The 24,430-nt window shown below is 40.5% G+C and overlaps 1 protein-coding gene across 3 annotated transcripts in view; it reads left to right on the forward strand.

Annotated features, from left to right (window-relative positions):
- Positions 1-13,742: 13,742 nt before the first annotated feature.
- Positions 13,743-24,430, forward strand: part of LOC129531667 (ranBP2-like and GRIP domain-containing protein 4) — a 63,078-nt gene continuing 52,390 nt past the window's right edge. Inside the window, exons 1-4 of one of the 3 annotated variants that reach the window (XM_055378238.2) lie at positions 13,743-14,099; positions 20,919-20,986; positions 22,565-22,676; positions 23,112-23,264. In XM_055378238.2, coding sequence (XP_055234213.2) covers positions 14,028-14,099; positions 20,919-20,986; positions 22,565-22,676; positions 23,112-23,264 — 405 coding nt within the window. In that variant the 5' untranslated portion in view covers positions 13,743-14,027. The remainder of the gene's footprint in view (positions 14,100-20,918; positions 20,987-22,564; positions 22,677-23,111; positions 23,265-24,430) is intronic. The other 2 variants (XM_063695715.1, XM_055378239.2) reach the window with 2 other exon arrangements.

Raw genomic sequence — 24,430 nt, forward strand, 5'->3', positions numbered from 1 at the left:
TGTGTGATTTGGCTGGCTGGCCTCTCTATTTATAGCCCTGCTGAGTAGAGGGGAAGGCATGAATATCCTGCTGCTAATGAAAATATCATATATTGAAAGAGTCAAATGATGATACTGTCTTGGTCTGGATGACTATATTTCACAAGATATACAGCATTAGGCATTGTAATTCTGAAAAATCATTCTCCTGACAAAGGTATAATGGGATTAGAAAATTGCCAAAATTAGTTAATTTACTGAAAAGGCTTGTACCCAGGCCAAAAAGAGCAAAAAGAGTGTGATGATTTTATTTTTTAACAAAATCTCATTAGAGTTTAAAGTCACATTACTTGTAATTCTCTAACAGTTAAGATGGTATGTTTAGTAGTTGCATCTGTAGGTAGCATGAAGAATAAGGGAGAATTTCCTTGTATAGCCTTAAAGAAAAACAATCCAGTACACTTTCTTTCATTGGAATATTGCCTTACTTTTCCCTTTGAAAACAAGCAATGTATTCTTTAGGTTTTACAACAAATGATTCTAGTGACTGAGATAATGATAAAAAAAATTATTATTCATACTATTGTCTTTTTGCTACATGCATATGCCAACACATGCCAGGTTGCCTGACTAAAGAATATATAATGTCACTTCTCACTATTATGAGCTCTTCATTAAACAAGTCATTATTGTTGTTATCCAACTTGTTTCATAATATTCCTTTAGATTGCAGGAAAGGGAAGGAGGATATAAGCCAATTTATCCCAACAAAGAGAACCTCTTCTGTGTCAGTTTGTGTGACTCCTTTGTCATTATTTAGAAGTAACTTTTGCCCTGAGAATGTGTAGAAGAGAAGATGAGCTCTCTTGTAATCCTTGCTATTTTTTCATGATATATTAGTGCATGCAGGAGCAGTCCTAATTAGTACAATGACCTGGCTCATTTTGCTGGCATCCGAACTCTGCACCAAGACAGCAGTGCATTCTCTATAGCCCAAGCTTTTAGAAACATGGCTCTGCACACTTCCACTCTATTCTTAGTAGTTTTTTTAAAAAACTCACTGTAAATGAAGAGCTTGCACTTCAAGGAGACCTGCAACCTCCCCTTCTGTGAAGCAGCGGAGATCTACTCTGTTGTACAAGTTCGTTTTCAATTAGTGTCTTGGATTTACTCATTTGAAAAGCTTATGGGAAGCCATTATGTGTTAAAGGATTTTAGACAGGTTAGGTATGATTTATAACATAAGGTGGAATTAGACAGGTTTAGTTTGATTAAACAGCACATCTGTTGGGGTGGTGGAGGAGAGATTTATGAAGTAAAATCAAGTTAAAGGGAGAAAAATGAAATAGCTATGTGTAGTATGAAAGAGGGTAAACAAAACCTATGTGATTGAAGATACTTAATCATGTCTGTGAATATAGCTTTTTGAATTCCTAATATATGCTCAGGTACTTTCAAAACCTTGTCTCATTTCATCCTCACGAAGATTCTCCAAGATAACCTGCTATTCCCATTTACAAAAGAGGAAAATGAGCTTCTGAGAAGTTGAATGGCTTATTTGAGGACAAACAGCTAGGCTGAAACAGAGCCACGAATCAAACCCAGATTGTTGGTATTGTGTGTTTTCCTGTCACTAAAGTCTATACTCTTCATTTCTCTATACTGTTCTGTGATTTGTTAGTCTGTTTCTCTCAGACTGCTCACATGTGGCAGTGCCTTGAGTCTCACCTAAAGTGGTAAAGATATTTCAATCTGCCCAGTGCAAATAAACAAGTTGAAATTCCTGCTTAAAGCATAGGTTGTCTACAACTTAATGCGACACCCATAGGGCACCATATCAATCAAACAATATTTCTTTAGCACCGAATATCAGCGTGCTTCTTCCCTTAGTCTCCACACTCAGACACACATATAACAAACAAATCCCTGTTAATGTTTATACATATTATTTATACCCTGTCTTGAACAAGAAAGGATTTCAGTTTGCTTCTCCATTGAAATTCTCTGCTATAAATACTAATACTTTCATTTGGATACAGGAGAACTGTTATCTTTACTATTTACCTGATTAAAAAAATATAACAGCACAGGCTTGCAAAAACTATGAGAGAGGAGAGATAGATATTTTTAGTCAGCAAAGCATTCCTGACAATAAAGGTAATCACCCTGCCTTTCCTTAAGACTGATTCTTTACTGTTAAAAATTACAGTAAATATTCTTTTATCATAAAGTGCAGGACTCAAATCAGAAATACAACTGGACTAATCCAGATTAGCTGATTCTTTTATCTCTACTGCCAACATGGTACTCTATTGTTGAATATGAAAGGAAGTCGCAACCACTTTAAAAGAATTTATTGAATATCCAAATGATAATCGGATAGGATGCTTATGATTGAAGAGGTTTTGTCAAAATAGTGTTAGCTATCCAAGTTGAAAATTTTTTTAGGCCAGGCGCGGTTGCTCACACCTGTAATCCCAGCACTTTGGGAGGCCAGGGCGGGTGGTTCATGAGGTCAGGAGTTCGAGACCAGCCTGGCCAACATAGTGAAACCCCATCTCTACTAAAAAAATACAAAAAATTTGCCAGGCATGGTGGCAGGCACCTGTAATCCCAGCTACTCAGGAGGCTGAGGCAGGAGAATCACTTGAATCTGGGAGCGGGTGGTTGCAGTGAGCCGAGATTGCACCATTGCACTCCAGCCTGGGCAACAGTGTGAGACTTCATCTCAAAAAAAAAAAAACACAAAAAAAAACCTTTTTAATATGAGCGTGGTGGCTCATGCCTGTAATCTTAGCACTTTGCAAGGCTGAGGTGGGAGAATTTCTTGAGGCTAGAAGTTCAAAACCAGCACGGGCAATATAATGAGACCCTGTCTATACAAAAACTTTAAAATTTTTTAAAAATATTTTTTCAAAGAAAGCAAATACTGTAATGATTTTAATTGAAGTATTTAACTACAAGAAAAGAGAAATATAACATTATTTTTCTTTATTTCCCAAATCTCATTGATTTCTGTACATATCTAAGAGATTATGCAGATTTTTTGTTGTACAATTTCACAGAATCGGTTTTCTTTACGGTAAGTGGATTATTAACCAAACTTGACATAGTATTATATGAGGTAATTCCACTTTGTTGCAACATATTTAACCAGTGTATTAAGTTGAATCAAGTTACAGTAAATAACATCACATTGTATTGCAAAATCATTTTATTTATCTTTACATCAATGCATAGAACAATTATGTTTGAAATAGTTGTAAAATTTTAGCATTATATATTGGTGCTATTTTAAGCCTACATGGGGACAAGTAGCTGAAAAGAATGCGTGGTTTGTGTCCTTAAATATTCTTATATGGAGAGGAAAAAGTAACAAGACTAAGAGAATATTTGCTACCTAAAGGCAAAGACCCAGTAGGCTGGGCAGACTGTTTAAACACCATTATGTCTGCTGCGTGTGATACTTGGCGAAACCATTAAAGAAAATCTACAGCATGTGAGTTCCCAGTTCTTTCTGCTGAGTATTTCTATTGGAAGATATTCACCACCCAGGAGTTCCAAACACTGAATTATTCAATGGAACCTCAGGCAGCTCCTGCTTCAGTGGTGAGCATATAGAATGTTATGTCTCCCTACACCTACCTGTGGGCTTCCTAGATTATGGGCTCTGCTTAGTAAGGAAAACAGCCCTACACATTTTACTTCTGCTGAAGCTTGGTAAAGAGATTGTATATAGTAAGTTGTTTTGTTGCTGCCATTTTAACTGATTTGGCATTTTCAATGGTACCCACAAGCAGTGTTAGAGATAAGTATCTATCAGTTCTGTAGTAACTGATTCCTGTCAGAATCTATAACTTGACTACAGAAAGTCTCTTCGAGCTAAAATCTGATATTCAAAAATCTCAGTCTGAAGGAAGAGTAGAGGGGAAAAAAAGTGAATTCTTCATATGCTGGTTGATTCTAGCCACACATTTGTCTAAAGCCATCCAAGATAATTTTTATGATTCTAATCTTTTATTTTAAATTAAGGAAATCAGAGGAACTCAATTTTCTGGCAAATTATATGAGAGGTTTTTTTTTTTTCCTCAACCAAATTCTAATTGTAAAAGTATTTATTCTAAGTACTATTTTAGGGATGATAAATTTAGTACTATGTCATCATAATAAAAGGTTTCAAATGTTACAAAAATGTATTATTTACTTATGATATCATCATTACCAGAAAATGAATCTGGATCATATGTTTTAGTTGTAAAAACATAGAAAATTTATTATTTCAATAGATTCCATGTAAAATAGTGTTCTAGTGTTATAATATTCTATCAAGCTCAATGATGAGCTATGTCAGTTACATATTACAATATTGTGTGATAGACACAAAATGATTGAAGCAACAGAACAAGAAGCTCCTGCTTCAGATTTAAGGTTTAAAGTATATTTGAGATGATTTTCTACTCTAAGATAATGGATTTCATGGCAAGTGCAATTAAAATTCCGAAGCGCCATTTCTGTTGGGTTTAGTAGACATTGCAATATTTATATAGAAATCAAGCAGACTGAAACTGTGAAAATAAGAAACATAAGACACTTAATACACTGTTTAAAATGCTAATTAATTCATCATGGAGCTTAAAAGTTATTACAGAATGCAGGGAGAGAAGACAAGTGTAAATAGCAAGGGCAGGAACTAAGCACTGTCATCACCATCTTTGGCCATCAAGTGATTGACAGCACCTGGTGACCTAAGATTCTGCTTTGATGTGAGACAGGGGAAAAGGCCCAAACCACTCAAGGTGGTTGGGCACCTTTAAAAACCAAACAAACATACAGCCTACATGGTGCTGATACCTCAAGGGGCGATACTCTCAAGTCAAAATGGTGAAAAATAAATGATTCCAAATACTAAAAGGGATACAAAGAGAATCAGAGCATAATCAAATGGATTACAAAGAAGCTTCAAAATATGGTGGACTGAATGTGACAAGGTTTCTCTGTCTGTGCCACGGCAGTGCAGAGGCAGGCAGGTGGACTTGGTGGTGTCGGTGGCTCTGCTCCATGAGGTCACTCAGGTGGGCAGGAGGCACGACCACCCTCAGTGCACAGCCTTCCTCCTTCCTCACAGTCTCTGCCCCCACGGCAATCCTCAGCAGCATGAGGTGGAGCAGAGTGAAGGGAAAGCTGTTTTCTTCTAAAGGCCAAAGAAAACTCCAGTTTTCCACCAGGGATAAATGTTCTTTTGTGTAAAGCACAGGTTTGTGAAATTTTTCACCAAGTGAATCTTGTGAAAAACTCACACTTTTTGTTGTTTTTAATCTGAAAATGTATTTGCACGATTCCTGGAAATAATTTTTTTGAATATGTGAGTATATTGTGGCAGTCTACCTGAAGTTGTCATTTACCATTGAGAATTAACTGCTAAAAAGTCATTTGATAAAAAAAGACTCATCTGAGACAGACAGTCCTCCTTTGGAAGGACTCTGTCATTTTATCCCTTTATACCCATTTTAAGCCCTTTGATGGCCTTTGGGTTTTTCTTAAACAATCAATGTATTCAGTTTAATTCATTATTTATGTTTAATAATTAATTTTCACTAGCACAAAGTCAAAAATCCTGAATGTTGCTATGTCAAAGACCTGCCTCTAGATGGCAAACAAACCCCACAATAAACCAAAGAGATTGCCATGATCTAAAAATATTACTTGCATTGTAAGGGTGATGATGTCTGCTTATCAACATGGCTAAGGCTGAAATGGGGTCTCATGTGTGACCTGGAGCACCCAGGAGGAGCTTCCAGTGTGCTGTGTTGTGGGGAAACCCCTCTTTGCTCTGTGATCTGAGAATGCAAGCCTGGCCCTATTCCCCTTATGCAGCTGTAGGAGATGATTGAGGTAACTGAGGCTAAATGAGGTCAAAAGGATGGGACCATGATCCAAAAGAATTAATGTTCTTATAAGAATAGAAACCAGAGAGCTCTCCTTTTCTCTCTCTCTCTCTCTCTCCTCCCTCTTACCCCTAACTCAACTTTCTACCCATGGTGGCTATCTCCAAACCAGGAAGAAGGTCCTTCCCAGAAAGTGAACCTTGTTGGACTTTGATCTTGCAATTTCCAGCCACCAGAAATATAAAAATTAATTTCTGCAGTTTAAGCTGTCCAGCCATATCCATTTTGGTGTGGGAGTCCCAGTGGACTACTACACCATCCTTGCCAGCTCCAAGCAGAATCGGCCTCCGGAGGCTCCCTATGGACATGGGCACCCAGCTTTGTTCCTGTTCCTCCTGCTGTTCTGATTCTCTAGTGAGGAAGGAAGATGCAGGCTTCATCCTATTTGTCTGCATTTTCTACTAGAATGTCTCCTTGAAGATGAAGTGGTTAGCCTGTTTTGCTTTCTGATCAGAACTTCATCAAACTGAATGAACTGCTTGTTTGGTATTAATACTTGGGGATGTTCATGTTTGTTCCCGACATAGATGCCAGTGGGTATGTTGTGTGCACTCCATCTCTTATCCCTTTTCCTATGTCCCCAGAGAGAAGGCCACTGTCATCTGTAGGGCCGGCCAGAGTGTTAAGAGCGTTCTATTTTAGCTTGGCTCCAGCAGAAAACAGGCCCAGCTCTGAGCTCCTGTTGGCTCCTGGTTCTCTGTGGATGCAACACCTGCCCGGGTCAGGGTTCAACTGCCTGGACAGATATCACTCTGGCCATCAGCAGTGAAGCTGATCAAGGAACCCCATTGTGAACAGGGTTCCAGCAGCTGTGTGAGTCGTGAAAGCTGGGCCGATAGATCCCACATGGCTCCAGTCAGAGGGGAGGCTGCCAATAGGCTGTGGAGGGCTTTCATCCTGTGACCACACAGCCACTGACCTCATGTGCTGCTCTGTCTGACAGGATCCCCTATGGGAAGGACCTGCCCACAGGAAGCTCTGGGCACCAAATGTTCTTCCACTGTGGCCTAGCTCCACTGACTATCTCCCTGGCACCTGCTTCTCTGTGTTCCTCAGACCCCCTCTGGTCACTCAAAGTTCTCAGCAATGAGCAGGTCAGTGCTCAGCCCTGCAGGGACATGGAGGTAGAGCCTGAGTTTCCTCACTCTCGGGCTCTGCAGTGGGGCAGGAGCCATGGAGTGGTGCACCCATTGCTGGTTTTAAATGTTCCTGCTCAATTTATCACAATTTAAAGTCATTCATTATAACAACAAAGTATATTTATTTCTGTATAAATACATATATTATATTGATTTATAATATAGATGCAAAATTTAAGAAGATACTTACTTTCAGAAAAAAAAGTGAATAAAATGTCACACATCAGGATTGATATGCCCACCAAGGCTTTGACTTGTCTTGGTGCATGATTGAATTAGGATCTAATAGAAGGAGGCAGAGAAGAAGGTTAGAAATGGACTACTATTCCTTAGGTTCTCTTAAGCGGGTGGAGGCCAAATAATTCAGGGGTTGTCAGAAAATACCCCAGGGCTCTTTCTCAGTTGCCTGGTAACAAACTGGCTAAAGTTTGGCGCTTCTTTTCCCTGGAAAGAGGTGCTATGATTTTCCATAGCTTCCAGGTTGCCAGGAGCTGAATGCCTGGCATATCCAGGCATTCCTCAAAAAGCTGGTTCCTGAGCTCAGAGTGCTTGGGGCCTGCACATAATATTCCTTCCCTGTGCTGATGGATAGCTCTAGGCTAGGAGAAGCCAGGGGAGAAGGAGAGGCTGGGGTGGGGCTAGAGAAGTGAACATTTCTCTCTGCTTATTGTTTTGTATTTTTAGTATATTTTCCATTCAATGTGTTATACATATAATATGTGCACAATTATGTTTATTTTATGTAAATATCATCCTGTGAAATATGTCATTATGCTCATTGTTTTTCTACTGAGATGTATGAGTTAAAATCTTTCAGTGTTGATAAGGGTGAAACTTGTCTATTACTTCTCATTGCTGCCTGATGATCCACTCAAGATGTCAACGACATTTAACCTATGTTCCTGGTAATAGATACCCAGGTTGTCTCTAACTCCTCATCTTTAGAAATAATGATACAAAAGCCTTGTGGATATCTCCTTAGTTGGCTTCTAAGAGGTGTGTGTGTTTTGGATTGCGGGGGTTATTTGGAGAATTACATGGAGCAAAACTGATGGTTCGTAAGAAAATATTTAGTTGACTTGAGCAGTGCCAGAATTTTCTTTGGAAGGCTTACATTGACAGATGTTAAAGCTGGAAACTTTTAAATCAAATTGTACCTCTCTTACTCTCAGGAAGAGACAGCTTTAATAACAAAATTGCACAAAGATCAAAAGGTTAGCATCCTGCTTTAGAAATCTTTAATCTCCTTCTTCAGGTGAATGAAGCTTTCCTGCAGAGCAAAACAAATTATCTCGCATTTAACAATGGAAGAATATGTGACATATTTAAAGGCCCCTTCAGCTGCAAGAGCCTCGGCAGGGCAGAACAACAGCAGAAAGGAGGATGCAGTGGGCTCTGAGCCACATCTTGCCAGAGGAAAGGCTCAATGAAAGCTCATCTTGATTCTTTCTGCCGGTGTGCAGATGCCTAACAAATACAGGTAGCAGAACAGCCAGAAAATTCAGGCCGCTTTGTAGCAAAACAAGTTGAATACACATGCACACATTTAACCAAAATTGGATTGATTTCACTTGCATAATTGTCCGTGTGGAGCCTAGAGACAGTGCACAGACTCCTGTGAGCAGGACACTCACCGGGGCCCTGCACAGTGTGAAGGCCCCAAACACAAACCTTCCAAAAAGGCTCAGTCTATCAGTGTGGCAGGAGCAGCTGTGGTGCCCAGAGGATGCATCCACACCAAACTCAGGTGGAGGTGGCTGGAGAGCCTTTGAGTTAAGGAGGCCATGAGGCCTCAGTAAGGGGCACAGGCTCTTCTTCTGTGTGAATGGGGGCCAGGGGTTTTATAGATTTTGAATAAGGCTATTTTAAGATCCCAAGGAAGAATAAAAGACCAAACTAAATAACTTCTGTTGATTTCCAAAATTAACAAAAGTATTCTTTCAACCATTTAATTCCATACCAAGTTACCACAAATCCAAAATTCAGAACATGAAAGAGCCACAGGCTGAATGAATTATTCAGTGGCCACTCTTAGTCTTAAATAATAACACAAGCTCTGCACTAGCAGGTGGAAATGGTGAATTGCCTCTAATGTGGTAGCAGTAGCATAGTAATAAACTTCACTTTTGGAATCAGGGATACGTGAGACTGGGTAATTTATAAAGGAAAGTTGTTCAATTGGCTAACAGTTCTGCAGGCTGTGCACACATGGTGTGGGCATCTGCTTGGCTTCTGGGGAGGCCTGAGGGAGGTTTTACTTATGACAGAAGGTGAAGCAGGAGCAGGCATATCCCATGGCTTAAGTGGGAACAAGGCAGGTGGGGAGTGGCGTGAGGTACCACATGTGTTTAAACAACCAGATCTCACAAAGTACTCATCATCATGACAGTACTAAACCATGAGGGATGCACCCCCATGACCCCCAAACCTCCCACCAGGCCCCATCTTCAACACTGGGAATTATATTTCAACATGAGATTTGAATGGGATAAATATCCAAACCATGTCAACATCTATCTTGGCTTTTCTTGGCCGAGAGAGAATAATCCAAAGTTTAAGTGCTCCCTGAAGGACAATTGGCCTCACCTTTTAGTACTTTTAGAAATGTACATGTTAGCTCTTCTAAAATTACCCTTATGCCAACCAAAAAATGAAATATTAGTAGTAAATGACAATTAAATAGAATAGAATAAAATAAATAATTTTGTTTCCCTGGAACAGTCGTCTGATGAAATCACAAAGTTTACAAATAGCTGGAGGCTAGGATGACTTGTTAGTTACTTATTTAGGCAGATCTTACACATGTTTCCTATTCTTGCTTTGGAAACTAGTGAACTCCAAAACTCAAAGATTATTTGATTCTTGCATAGGATGGAATATAGCAGCCCTAGAAGAAATTTAAACCCAATTATGGGAATTTATATTAAACAACTTACTGGGGAGCTCGACTGCACCAAAATTATCTAAGACAAAAGAAAAAGAAGAAACCTGCTGATTAACTTGTTAAATTAAAGGAAATATTTACTGGGAAATTATATTCTTGAGTATGCTTCCGAAAAAGAGCAAGCTTTTATAGCTGGCATGTGGTTTTGAGATTTAATAAAGGTAATTTGCTTGGAATGGAAATTAATTCTTAATAGTGGTCAGAATAGCAGCTCAACAATGTAAAAACCTTATAAACACCCAGGGAAGCTGTGGTTTTTTGGAGACCTTATTTCAGGGACAGAGGCCCCTTTCTTTAAGGGTCAGAACTGAGAAGGAATCTTAGAGGGAATAAAGAATGTAAAGGACACAGAATGCTTAGGGATGCAACAAAATCACTGCCTCACTTTGTGCAGTCTGATGGGGGTGAGATGGGCCCCACAGAAAGATGAACATGCACGGAGGAAAAGCATTCCTGGAAGCACAGGACTCCACTAGCTAATCTCATAGCTCAGTGTATACTTTATATCATTTTTTTCTGTTTTTTTCTAAGAAAGAGGAAAATCAATTGAAACATTTGGAAACAGGCTCAGATTAGGGTGATCAAGAACAGGGTCTGAAGATTCAGAAAGGTCAAATATGTAAATATCCCTGTGTCTCCCAGTGTTTAGAGAGATTCTCAGAAGCAGAAGATACCTATCCACAGAGCCCTCATTCCCTGTGTTCTCTGTGTACCTGGATATTTATCCATGAATCTGTGCTCCAGTTGGTCACAATTTTTAGTCAATGAGATAATGCAGACAACTTCAATCTCACGTGCCCTGGAAGCCAGAAATCCAGCGCAGAGGACCTGCAGCTTCACAAAGTGAAGCTCCCTCTGTGGGTGGCTTGGTCTCGGTTCTCACCAAGGACAAACTTTGAACTTTAATAAAAAATTTAAAAACCTCCATGGAGGTCCAGGTGGGGAAAAGACTGCAGCGTGTCTTCAGTCTCATCCATAGCAGTGTGGATTTTGTCTATCTACACTAATATAGTCTTTAGAACAAAGTCTACAAAATGTACAACAATGATGTATAAGTGAGCCAAAGGTGTCTTGTGTGAACTGCCCATATGTTGTTTGTTTCCAAATTGCAGGCTTATTTCTCTATGGCCTGTGCCAAACTCAAACTTTACAATCCAATCATTTCAAAAACAGCCCCCAAAAGCAGAATTTTTGCCATGTAAAGAATGCTTACATTATGTATCTCAGAGAAACTTGCTCACATCTGCTAGAAATAGGTAAGCCCCAGGTTATGAAAACCCCAGACTAATATTTCCCTCCGGTTCTCTCTGACCTAGAGACTCCCCACTGTGCTGCTGTATTGGGAAAAGCTGAGTGTTGGGAGAAGCTGAGGCAGGGCTTGCATGTCTGACATAATGTAAAACAGTCTTGGAACATGTCTGGGGTCCAGGGTCTAAAACCCATTGTGGCGTTTGGAACACCAAGCTCTGTGCTATAAAGGGTGGAAGGCCACCCTGACACACCGTAATCTAAGCCCAGGGCATAAAATCCCTCGTGGCTTGGATAGAATCCAGGGTTCATGGCTCTGGAATGTGTCTAGACTTGCTGGCTCCTTGCTCCTTGCTCTCCCAGGATCGATTGTATCTTGAGTTAAAGGAACCTGCTCTCCATTATCTCAAGTAGCAGAGCAAATGCTAAACCATCACAGCTATAAATCTTGTGCTTAATGCAACGCGCCCTTTTGACCTCCACATTCTCACCACCTGTTTCTTTGTTGGATAACCAATAAATAGCACTGGGCTCCCAGAGCTCGGGGCCTTCGCAGCCTCCATGATCACGATGGCGCCCTGGTCCCACTTTACTTCTCAAACTGTCTTTTCTCAATCCTTTGACTCCACCAGACTTGGTCATCCCCATGATCTGGTGTTGGGTCTCATCACCGCAACACTGCTGTGTGACAACACCTAGACACATAAGCCCCTTATACAGCAAATTTCTTCCTCCTCCCCTTCTGAATAACAACCTTGGCCCCTTGGCCTATAGACAGACTCCTGCTCTCAGGAACTACCGGCAAACCTGTCAAAGCTTCACCCAATAAAAGTTGTGTGTGCTACTGCCATCCTGTGGACATCTCTTTTTCTTTGCCCAGGCTCCAAAGTCCTCAAATGATCTACAAACAACAGGATCACACTCTCCATCCAACCCCACAAACACTGACTTCCAAGGACACAAACACTTCCATTTCCATGATTATCTTCCCATGTCATACAAGTAATACACTTACTTCCAATTTTATGGGCTCCGATCTCACAGCATCAGGCAAAGGAGACACAACTACAGTAAGATCCACCTGTATCAGTCCTTCCTCATTCAGATGACCATGGTTCAGATTAGAGACACACAGAAGCCTGCTTCCCACCTGGATCAAATGGAGACTGTTCTTACACCTTCTTACCTGTGTCCACTGTGGAGCCACCAGCTTTGTCCATTGTTATCAAAGCCTTGGCATAACGTGTTAATGTTTGGGAGACAGAGATTTCTATTTGGAATTAGAAATATTATTATTTAAGTACATAGATAGTATAGGGTAGTTTCAAAGCTTTTTTTTTGCACCAAATAATTTTTATAAGATTTTACATTTTCTGAATACGTAAGGGCAACAGATTCTGAAGTAAATTACCAAATACAATGGCAGACTCCTTAAAGCTTTGTTGTTAATTTTCATAGGGAAGAGCAATACTCTCTGAAATTCAAAAATATTAAAGAATATTTTGTAAAAATAACATATTCTTGAATTGGCTTGCAAAAGAAAGCACGACAGATTTTTTATCATTTGTCATTTTCTCTCAATTCAAGCATCCATATTAGATAGTAGATAGAACTGATCCTTCATTTAACATACTTTCGAGTAATCCTTTAAAACCAGACATAATGCATTCAATAGTGTTCTTTTTTGTTAGTATGTTAGGTTTAGCTTGCATTTATTATTTTTTCTTTCCACCTACCAATATTTCTGAATCCTTTCACTAGCATGATTAATTAAGAGTCCAATAGGTCCTACGAGGAGCTAGGATAAATTGGGGGAATCCCTCAGGTTTTTGTTTGTTTGTTTGTTTGTTTGTTTTGAAGTGCCAGGCCAAATAAGATGGAGATTTACTGGAGTCACACTGCTGTTGGCACCAGCCTAACCCGGGCCTCCTTTTTCTCAAAGACACAGGCCAGATGCCAGCCTTGGCCTCTCTTTGCTCAGGAACTGGCTGACTCCCTGCCCCAGGACTTCACGGCCATGACCTCTCTCTGGGAAAAGTTCCCACTATTTGCTGCTGGGGAAACCAGGACCCCACCCCAGGGCTGGCCAAGGTGAGCAGGCTGAGAGTTCAAAAGAGACTCACCGGGGACATTTGCAAACACGTCTTCGGTTCCCTGGATAAGGAAAACGAAGGGAAAAAGTGAGTGCCCCTATCCATCAATAGTCCCCAAAAACAGTGTGTTTTTTGTTGTTGTTGCTGCTGTTTTTTGTTTTTTTTGAGACAGAGTCTCATTCTGTCGCCCAGGCTGGAGTGCAGTGGCGCGATCTCAGCTCACTGCAACCCTCGCCTCAGTTTCAAGCGATTCTCGTGCCTCAGCCTCCCGAGTAGCTGGGATTACAGGGGCCCACCTCCACGCCCGGGTAATTTTTTGTATTTTTAGTAGAGATGGGCTTTCGCCATGTTGGCCAGGCTGGTCTCCAACTCCTGGCCTCAGGTGATCCGCCCGCCTCGGCCCCCCACAGTGTTGGGATTACAGGCGTGAGCCACGGCGCCCGGCGGGCAAGACACCCTCAGAGCACAGGGTGCTGCCAAGAGCCCGGCCGAATGCAGCTCGAGCGCCGACGTCGCCAAGGATACACAGTGCTGACGCAGTACTCAAGTTCGTCACAGTGGTTCTCCGCCGGCTACACCGCTGCGTCAGTGGCTTGCAGGCGCATTCCTCTTGGAATTGGCGATTGCTGCGGTGCTGAGCGCTGGTTTCACGCGTCTCGGGAGCCAGGTTGGCGGCGCGATGAGTTGCAGCAAGGCCTACGGGGAGCGGTACGTCGCCTCGGTGCAGGGCTCCGCCCCGTCGCCTCGAAAGGTGAGTGGATCGCGAAGAGACCGGCGGCCCCGACCTGGCCGGCCGGGCGGCGGCGGCCCCGATGGCTCAGGCGTCATGGCTCCCGACGGGCGCTGCTCCCTGGCGCGCTCTGTTGAGGCGCCGGCCGGCTAGCGCAGTCCCGTGGGCGGCGTGGCGCTTGCAAGCGCAGGAAGAGTCCTGGGGGGACCGCGGTGGGCGGGAGACCGTTGGCGCCAGCGCTTCCTCTTTCTCCCGGCTTGTTCCCGACGGGAACGTGGCGGGATCGTGGCTCACTGCAGCGTTGACGTCCTGGGCTCAATCCGTCCTCCCACTTTAGCATCCTGGGTAGCTGAGACTACAGGCATGCCAGCTACAGGCATGCGCCACCATGCCCGGCTTTTTTCTTTAATGTAGAGATGGGGTCTTACCATGTTACCCAGGCTGGTCTCCAACTCCTGGGCTCAAGTGATCCTCCCGCCTTGGCCCCAAGTGCTGAGATTACAGGTGTGAGCCACTCTGCTCAGCCTGATTTTTTTTTTTTTTAAACAAGCTTAAAAAAAAAAAAAAAAGCAAGCTTAGAGCCTTTCTGAGATTCTTAGTGGGGACCTTGGCTTCCAAAAGATTAAAAACCACTGGTCTAGACAGAAGTTAGAATGTTCTTTCAACTACATAACTTTTACATTAAATAAAGTGGAGTGGTAGCAAAATTTTGAGGATTGGTTATTATGACCACCTCTCTTACACTTACAGAGTCTTTCCCCCCCGCCCCAAATTTAAAGTCATTTACATTAGAACCTGGGGATTTCAGCGGAATATGGATTAACTAGTGAGTAACTTTGGAACATGTGAAGCTATTCTGTAAAGTTAGGTTTGAGTGAAATGACAAAACACGGTGCTTTGGATAGAAGGTAAAGAATGGAGGAAGAGGCAGTGGCTGTGAAGAATATAAAGAGGTTAGTATTCTCCCCCAGTTTGGCAGAGGCTGGCCATCTGTGAACTGCCCATGCTTTCTAGAATGTCTGAGTTTTGGAGTGTGATGATGTGTCTGTATATCATATCTTTCTAGTCTTCCATTGTGCTTTCATTTGTTAGTCTTCTCTTGTTTTGCCATTTTTCTACTCCCTCACGTGTGCTTTTGCCCTTCTTAAAAATATTCTTCGTCTGTAATCCGAGCACTTTGGGAGGCCGAGAGACCAGCCTGACCAATATGGTGAAAATCCGTCTCTATTAAAAATACAAAAATGAGCCGGGCATGGTGGCAGCGCCTGTAGTCCCACCTACTCGGTAGGCTGAGACAGGAGAATTGCTTGAACCCTGGAGGCAGAGGTTGTGGTGAGCAGAGATTGCACCACTGCACTCCGGCCTGTGTGACAGAGCGAGACTCTGTCTCCAAAAAAGAAAAAAAGAAAAAAATATATAATTCTTTCTCTAGTTTTTCTTTTTCCAGATGGCTTCTGTTTAGTTTTTCTATGTTCTGTCAAGTCGGTTTCTTATTCTGCAGCTGATTCCTACTTCTCAATGTCTACTTGACAGCTCTTATTTTTATTTATTTATTTTTTAGAATAGGGTCTTGCTGTGTTGCCCATCAAATTTTTGGGCATAAATGATCCTCCTACCTCTGTTTCCTGAGTACTTAGGACTACAGGCAGGCACCTTTGACAGCTGTTAGTTGTTTTTTCTGCCCTTTACATCTATACTTCATACTTCTGAGTAACACACATATATACTTTTGTTATTTTTAATTCCCTTTCTCCCATTTTAGACATTTTCTTTTCTTTTTTCTTTTTTTTTTTTTTTTTTTGAGGCGGAGTCTCACTCTATCGCCTAGGCTGGAGTGCAGTGTCGCGATCTCGGCTCACTGCAAACTCTGCCTCCGGGGTTCACGCCATTCTCCTGCCCCAGCCTGTAGCTGGGACTACGGGCACCTGCCACAACACTCGGCTAATTTTTTAGCATTTTTAGTAGAGACGGGGTTTCACCGTGTTAGCCAGGATAGTCTCGATCTCCTGACCTCATGATCCGACCACCTCAGCCTCCCAAAGTGCTGGGATTACAGGCGTGAGCCACCGCGCCCGGCCCCATTTTAGACATTCTGTACTGGCTATTATGCTCCTCCAAAACTGTCCTCAGACACTTTGGTTTGCCCCTCATTCTTTCAGTACTGTTACTGCAGTTTTTGTTTAAATGAATATTTAACATTTATATAAATATAAGGTAAATATTTTTGCATTTGAATTGCCCTTGTTGTGCAGTTTTGTTTTTCCTGGACTGAATAATTTTGCTTTATTTTTTGGTTTGCTTGTATGTTGTGTTACTACTTGCTTACTTAAACTCAGCAATTTAAACCCTCAAATGTGGTCAGACTGGTCACATAATCCCATCAATTTCAGCTTAAAACATTGATTGATTGATTGATTGATTTTCTGTCTACCTGGAATACCCTTACTAACCGACTTCTCCAACCCGGATTGGTTTTTCTTCCTCTTTGCTACACAGCTGTGCTCTTGGGACTTCCCTTTATCACCAGTTTGAGAATTCCCTTCATCTTTTTTCTGAGTTAGACCCTTTGTTTCTTGTATCTCATGTCCTCTTCATTTACTTTCTTTGTTTTGGTGTAGCATAGTCTCACTTGCTTTGAGGAAAAGTGGATGAGAGGTTTTTTTGTTTGTTTTTGTTTTGGGACAGAGTCTTGCTCTGTTGCCCAGGCTGGAGTGCAGTGGCATGGTCTCAGCTCACCGCAACCTCCGCCTCCCGGGTTCAAGCAATTCTCCTGCCTCAGCCTCCCGAGTAGCGGGATTACAGGTGTGCACCACCACGCCCGGCTAATTTTTTCTATTTTTAGTAGAGATGGGATTTCACCATACTGGTCAGGCTGGTCTGGAAACTAATGGTATGTCTTTAAAACGTCTTTACTTAATTTGGTTGATCATTTGGTTATCGAATTCTGAGTTTGAAATAAATTTTTTTGCAATTTTGAAAGCATTGCTCCATTTTCTAGAAGTTCTGTTGTTAGGAGTCCCATGAGATTCTTGTTCTTGGTAACTTAAAGGTTTTCTGGAAGTGTCCTTTCAATTGGGAAACTCATTTCTTTCAGTTCTGTAGCATTTCTTGTATTATTTCTTTGACCATTTCTTACCCTTTTTTAAATGATGTTTACCTGAAAGCTGGAGTTTCTCTAATTTTTCTCTTATTCTTCTCTTTTGTTTGTTCTGCCTTTTGAGAGATTTCCTTACCCTTATGTTCCTGGGGAAGAAGATTGGGGAACTCATGGTTCAGTATCTAGACTTTTCCTCATTGTCCTGTATAATCACGGCCCTCACCCTTGTTGGGACTCCACAGATTTGGAGCTGATCAGATGGGTTTGTTGAGAACAGCAGCTTTTTTGGAGGATTTTAGGGGGAGGGAGATTCATTTGACTGTGCAAGATGGGTGACAGAGCGAGACTCCGTCTCAATTAAAAAAAAGAGAGAGAGAAATTTAGAACTGCATAATGAAAAAGTAGGCCACAAATATTAAGTTTTGGACAATTACAATTACATCTCTATCTTACTGTGCAAGATAACGATGATGTGGCATCTCTTAGGGGGTCTTACTGTTCCTGTTTTCAGCCCTGCATCAGTTCTTGATATTTGGCAGCTTAAGTGAATTCAGGTATTTGCTTATAGTGACATCTGCTGTCATGTAAAGAAGTACTGCTTGAATCAGATATTGTCCTGTTTACATAACATGGGCTGTGCTCCTTCCTAGCTGTATATCTTTAAACAAGACATTTACCTGCTTGAGCTTCAGTTCCCTTGTAAAGTGAGCAGGTTAGAGGCAAAAGATCATATAGAAGAATAATTTGTAAAGTTGTTTAATTATCTTAAGATTGTCTACTTTAATAACATAGTTGGAAGCAAAGAAGGTAATGGAATTATTTTTCTATTATGTTTTGGCATTGTACCTTGAATCTATTTCTTCATTTTGAAAAGGGGGAACTGGCCGGGCTCGGTGGCTGACGCCTGTAATCCCAGCACTTTGGGAGGCGGAGGAAGTCAGATCACAAGGTTGAGAGATCGACACCATCTTGGCCAACATGGTGAAACCCCATCTCTACTAAAAATACAAAAATTAGCTGGGCATGGTGGCGTGTGCCTGTAGTCCCAGCTTGTACCTGGGACGCAGAGGTTGCAGTGAGCTGAGATCGAGCCACCGCACTCCAGCCTGGCGACAGAGCAAGACTCCATCTCAAAAAAAAAAAAAAAAAAAAGGAAGGGGGGAACAAGCCTTGTTCCTTTATGTGCTGTCCTGACTGTTGTGTATTATTTTTGTTAAGATTGCTATAGTTCTTTTTTTTTTGAGACGGAGTCTTGCTCTGTCGCCAGTGCTGGGATTGCAGGTGTTAGCCTGGCATTGAGCAACGTTTTGTAATTTAAGCATACAAGTCTCTCACCTCCTTGTTTACATTTATTCCCAGGCATTTTTTTCTTTTAGATGCGATTGTAAATGGAATTGCTTTCTTAATTTCCTTTTCTGATTGTTCGTTGCTGGTACAGTAGTCCCTTCTTATCCACAGTATTGCCTTACGTGGTTTTACTTACCTGCGTCACCCGTGGTCCAAAAATATTGAATGGAAGATTATATAAATAAACATTTCATGAGTTTTAAATTGCAAACAGTTCTCAATAACATGATAAAAATCTCACGGCCTCCTGCTCCGTCCTACCCAGGACACGAGTCATCCCTTTGTCCAACATATTCATGCTGTATGTGCTCGCCACCCGCTAGTTACATACTAGCCATCTCAGTTATCAGATCAGTTGTTGGAGTATTGCAGTGCTTGTGTTCAAGTAACCCTTATTTTATTTAAAATGGCACCAAACAGCAAGAGTAGCGATGCTGGCAGTTCACATATGCAGAGAGAAGCCATATAGTGCTTCCTTTAAGTGAAGAGGTGAGTTTTTGACTTAGGAAAGAAAAAAGATCATATACTGGGGTTGCTAAGATCTATGGTGAGAACAAATCTTTTGTCCATGAAATTGTGAAGAAGGAAAAAGAAATTTGTGCTGGTTTTGTTGTGACACCCCAAACTGCAAAAGTTACAGCCACAGTGTGTGATAAGTGCTTAGTTGAGATGGACAAGACATGAAATTTGTGGGTGGAGGACACAAACAGGAAACATGTTTCGATTGATGGCAACCTGGTGTGATACTATTCATCGTTTTGGACATTCACTGGGGTCTTGGAATTTCAAAAATAAGATGTTTGAGTAGCTGTATACTCTTTATCACATGGATGGAACATACTCTGGTTGTATCAGCATTTTGTTTTTTTTGAGATGGAATCATTCTGTTGCCCAGGTTGGAGTGCAGTGGTGCGATCTTGGCCCACTGCAGCCTCTGCCTCCCGGGTTCAAGCGATTCTTTGCCTCAGCCTACCAAGCAGCGGGGATTACAGGTGTGTGCCACCATGCCCAGCTAATTTTTGTATTTTTAGTAGAAAGGAGGTTTCTGTATGTTGGCCAGGCTGGTCTCGAACTCTTGGCTTCAAGTGATCCACCTGCCTCAGTCTCCAAAAGTGCTGGGATTACAGGTGTGAGCCACTGCACCCAGCCTGGTGTGCATCAGCATTTTGGACTTTGGAGTTTATGTAACCAAGGAGCCAGGCTGTGGACCTCATCTGTTACTTGAAGAATTCAATATTTATTTCTGCCTTTTTGACTCCTTGACTGTAAAATACTGATCTGATCTGTAGAGAGAACAGTACATGTACTATTAAGGCACAGGGAATCCTCAGTGCCTTAATAGATCCTAAGTACTTACTTATTCTTTCCCATAGAGGCTTACACATGGTAGGAGAAGAGATTTCTGGAATACCTTTCCTCCCCAAAGAAAGCTGGTTTCTTTTGTTTGTTAAGTGAGAGAGTGGTACCACAGGGTTTCCAAGATTTCCAAGGCTGATGAAAATTCTTAACTTCTGTTGTCTGCTTGTCTTGCTTTCTTGAATTTATTTTTTTGTATGTTGTGTATTTATTATTTAGAGAGAGGATCTCCCTGTCACCCACGCTGGAGTGCAGTGTCACAGTCATAACTCACGGCAGTGTCAACCTCCTGGGCTCAAGTGATTCTCCTTCCTTGGCCTCCTGAGTAGCTAGGAACACAGGCATGCTCCACTGTGCCTGGCTATTTTTTTCCCCCTGGAGACAGGATCTTGTTGTGTTGCACAGGCTGGTTTCAAACTCTTGGCCTCAAAGCTAGCCTCCCACCTTGGTCTCTGAAAGTACTAGAATTAAATAGAATTAAAGATGTGACCAACTGCACCCAGCTTATTGATGATGATGATGATGATGATGATGATGATGATGGTGATGTTTGGGAGATGGAGTCTCGCTCTGTCGCCCAGGCTGGAGTGCAATGGCACGATCTCAGCTCACTGCAACCTCTGGCTCACTGCAACCTCCACCTCCTAGGTTCAACTGATTCTCGTGCCTTAGCCTCCCGAGTAGCTGGGATTACAGGCACCCGCCATCATGCCTGGCTAATTTTTGTATTTTTGTCAAGACGGGGTTTCACCATGTTAGCCAGGCTGGTCTCAAACTCCTGACCTCAGGTGATCCGCCCACTTCGGCCTCCCAAAGTGCTGGGATTACAGGCATGAGCCGCTGCACCCAGCTCTATTTTTTGTTTTGTGATAGGAAGTTATAAAACATGGAATTATGCATTTGTCAGCCTTTAAAAAAACTTTTAAGTGAATGAAAATGGCATATTTGAACATAAACTTAGGACAGATTTTTACTACTTTTGAAAAAATGTTGGAAAATATTTCTGTATGAAAAGTAAAACAACTTTTAATTTTTTTTAGAAGTCAATAAAAGGATTCTATTTTGCAAAGCTGTATTATGAAGCTAAAGAATATGATCTTGCTAAAAAGTAAGTACAAACTGTAACATGTATTTGTTTTTTTTTAAATCAATGCCTTTTCTCATTTTCTTCTTTGAAATAGGTAAAAATATGTTCTTAGTAGTTCTTCCTAGGTGTATTCTGGAATAAGGGATTTATCACTCAGACTGATGCTAAGGACCAGCCTAGATTCCATTGAGATTGAAACTGTAATTAGTGTTTTCTGCATGCTGCTGCTTTATACCAAGGGCAAGAAATTGTTTGGCTTCAAATACTTTTTCTAAAAATTGTCTTCTGTTGGAGTAAAAGAGGACCATGCCTATATCTTAATTTGTTTTTGGTTAGATATCTGATACCTTAATCAGATGGAAAATAGCAATGAATAAAAAATTAAACCGTAATTGTAAGGCAGGAGAATAGCTTGTATAAAAGATCTTTAATTGACACAATATATGATGCTGTAAGGCTCTGTCCTGGGGATAAGAAGCTTGGTGATTCTGATTTCCTGACTGGGAGTGGATTAAAGCAGGAAATTAAGAGGGAGGCAGGCTTTTTTTTTTTTTTTTTTTAGGCAGTATCTGTCTCTCTTGCTCAGGCTGGAGTGCAGCAGCTGGCTCCATCTTTGCTCACTGTAACCTCTGCCTTCTGGGCTCAAGCGATCTTCCCACCTCAGCGCCCCAAGTAGCTGGGGATACAGATGCGCACCACCACCCCTGGCTAAGGTTTGCATTTTTTGGTAGAGACAGGTGTCACTATGTTGCCCAGGCTAGTCTTGAACTTCTGAGCACAGCAGTCTGCCTGCCTCGGCCTCCCATAGTGTTGGGACTACAGGTGTGTGTTACTGCTCCCAGCTGGGAGGCAGGCTTTTAAAGGCATCCAAGGGAAGATGGACATGCTGGTAAGAAAGGAAAATGGTGGTACATAAATTATGTAACTAGCAGCACTGTGACTGTTAACTCTTGTACCTTTTTACTGAGAGACTTTAATCCCTTAGTTTGGGTCTGGCCTAATTTCTCTGATCGTAATACTGTCAGGGAACCTAGACGATATTTACTTATTTTAGTTGTTACTTGATTTGAGAAATGGAAATTTCCTGTATTTGGTACTGTAATTAGTAATTTTTCTTCTGTTCGATTTTAGCTGGATATAGTACTGTTAGAAATTACTTTCTTGCTTAAAGGGTAAATGTATTTCCCTTTGTTGTTTGGGAAATTGTTGCTGTTTAGTATTTTGCATTATGATAACTTTAAAAATGTTTACTATAATCACTTCTAATTTATTTGCAAAACTGTTAGTGCTTTATTAAAATGTGATCAGGAAGAAAAAGCAATTTATATGTTCATTTCTTATGTGTGGATAACACTGGAGAAAAATTTGGTAAATGTGACATTTAATGGTAAAATGAGTATGTGGTCAATTCTGTGTATGTGTTTTTAAGTATTATCTATTTCTATGGATACTTTTGAGTTATCTGCATAAATAGTGGTAGTTTTGAGTAACAATATAAACGAGTTTAGTGGTTGCTTTGGTTTAAGATGTATTCTTCGGTTAGCATTTAAAAGTACAGTTCTAAGTTTAATTTACTTCTGTATTACTTTTGAAAAACAGATACATATGTACTTACATTAATGTGCAAGAGAGGGATCCCAGAGCTCACAGATTTCTGGGTCTTCTTTATGAATTGGAAGAAAACACAGAGAAAGCCATTGAATGTTACAGGGTAAGTTACAGGATTCAAATATAGCCTTTGCATAGCCAAACACATGATGCCCAGAGAAATTTATATAAGTAAGTCAAATATATTTTATGAATATCATAAAACAGGCATTGGTATCATAGTACAATTATGTGACACAGCTTGGAACAGATTTAGAATTGTTTAACACCTATAAATTGTAAGTCTAACATGGTCAGAAATGGTGTTCTTTTGTGTTTTTTGCATTCCAATGACACAAATATAATTTTTATTTGATTCATTTCCAGAAAATTCCAAGACACTTTTATTTTAACACCTTTGAAGTAACATGTTTTCTCTAGAAGTAGAACTTTTTAAGGGTTGGAGTGATAATTTTTAACCTTTATATATAAGTATATATACTCCTACATACATACATACAATTTATTTACTAATCTTTAATTTCTTTTCTGATATTAGCGTTCAGTGGAATTAAACCCAACACAAAAAGATCTTGTGTTGAAGATTGCAGAATTGCTTTGTAAAAATGATGTTACTGATGGAAGAGCAAAATACTGGGTTGAAAGAGCAGCTAAAGTTTTCCCAGGAAGTCCTGCAATTTATAAACTAAAGGTAAACATACAAAACATAAAGGGAGAAAACTTAAGACATAACCATTTCTAATATTTGGAGTTTAAATTACTTTTCAATAGCAAACCTTAAGCCCAGGTGTTTGTGTTTCCTTTAACATTTTTCTTTTAAAAAGTGTATTAAAACCTTTCTGAGCATCTGCTGTCTTATTAGGCATTGTTATACTTTATGAGTGACATCTCATTTACCCTTCTGGAATAATTAATATTTTAGGGATTTTACAGTTTAGTAGCTGTAAACTAAGTAGAGCTAAGATTTACATTAAGTTCTGTCTGGTATACAATTTTTGCTTCATTAAGTGAAAATTACCTACGGGATGACAATTTAGGGATATTTTAAAGAAGAGTTTTCTAATAACTGTTGTCTGAAAGTAGAAGGGATTGTATTTTGAGATAGTAAAGTTTTCAAGCAAAAGATAAAAGGTGGTTTCTCTAGTATATAAGACGTAATTACTAAAAATGGTAGGAAGTTCTTGCTAGTGTGTTGACTGGTCCTGATATTCTTTATAGAGTAACATATAGTTTACCAAGTAACTGTTCTGGAGAAAATCTACACAAATATGTTTGGCAAACATTTAAAATGTATATTGTAATGTTTTATATATTAATGTATACTTTATTGTGTATGTACAATATAAAATTATAAATGTATATTTGCCTTTAGCCTCCTCCTACCCCCATTATATATGTTTCTGATAGAAATTTAAAAAATTTTAATTTTGAAATAATTATAGATTTTTTTGCACAGGAAGTTGCAAAGTTTGCACAGAAAGATCCTATATGCTACTTCATTTTCCCCCAATGCTTATACAGGTTGAGCATTTAAAATCCGAAATCCTAAATGCTCCAAAATCTGAAATTTTTTGAGCACTGACATGATGCTCAAAGAAATGCTCATTGGAAAATTTTGGATTTCAGATTTTCAGATTTGGGATGCTCTGCCTGCTAAATATCCTGCAAATATTCCAAAGTCTGAAAAAATTCAAAATCTGAAATACTTCTGGTCTCAAGCATTTTGGATAAGGGATACTCAACCTGTTTAACCCGACCAAAGCACAATATCAAAATCAGGAATTTTGACATTGGTACAATGTGTATGTATAGTTTTCTTTCATTTTATCACGTGTAGATTCATACCACCACTGCCGT

The sequence above is a fragment of the Gorilla gorilla genome, chromosome 12, assembly GCF_029281585.2.
Source record: "Gorilla gorilla gorilla isolate KB3781 chromosome 12, NHGRI_mGorGor1-v2.1_pri, whole genome shotgun sequence".
Taxonomy (NCBI): domain Eukaryota; kingdom Metazoa; phylum Chordata; class Mammalia; order Primates; family Hominidae; genus Gorilla; species Gorilla gorilla.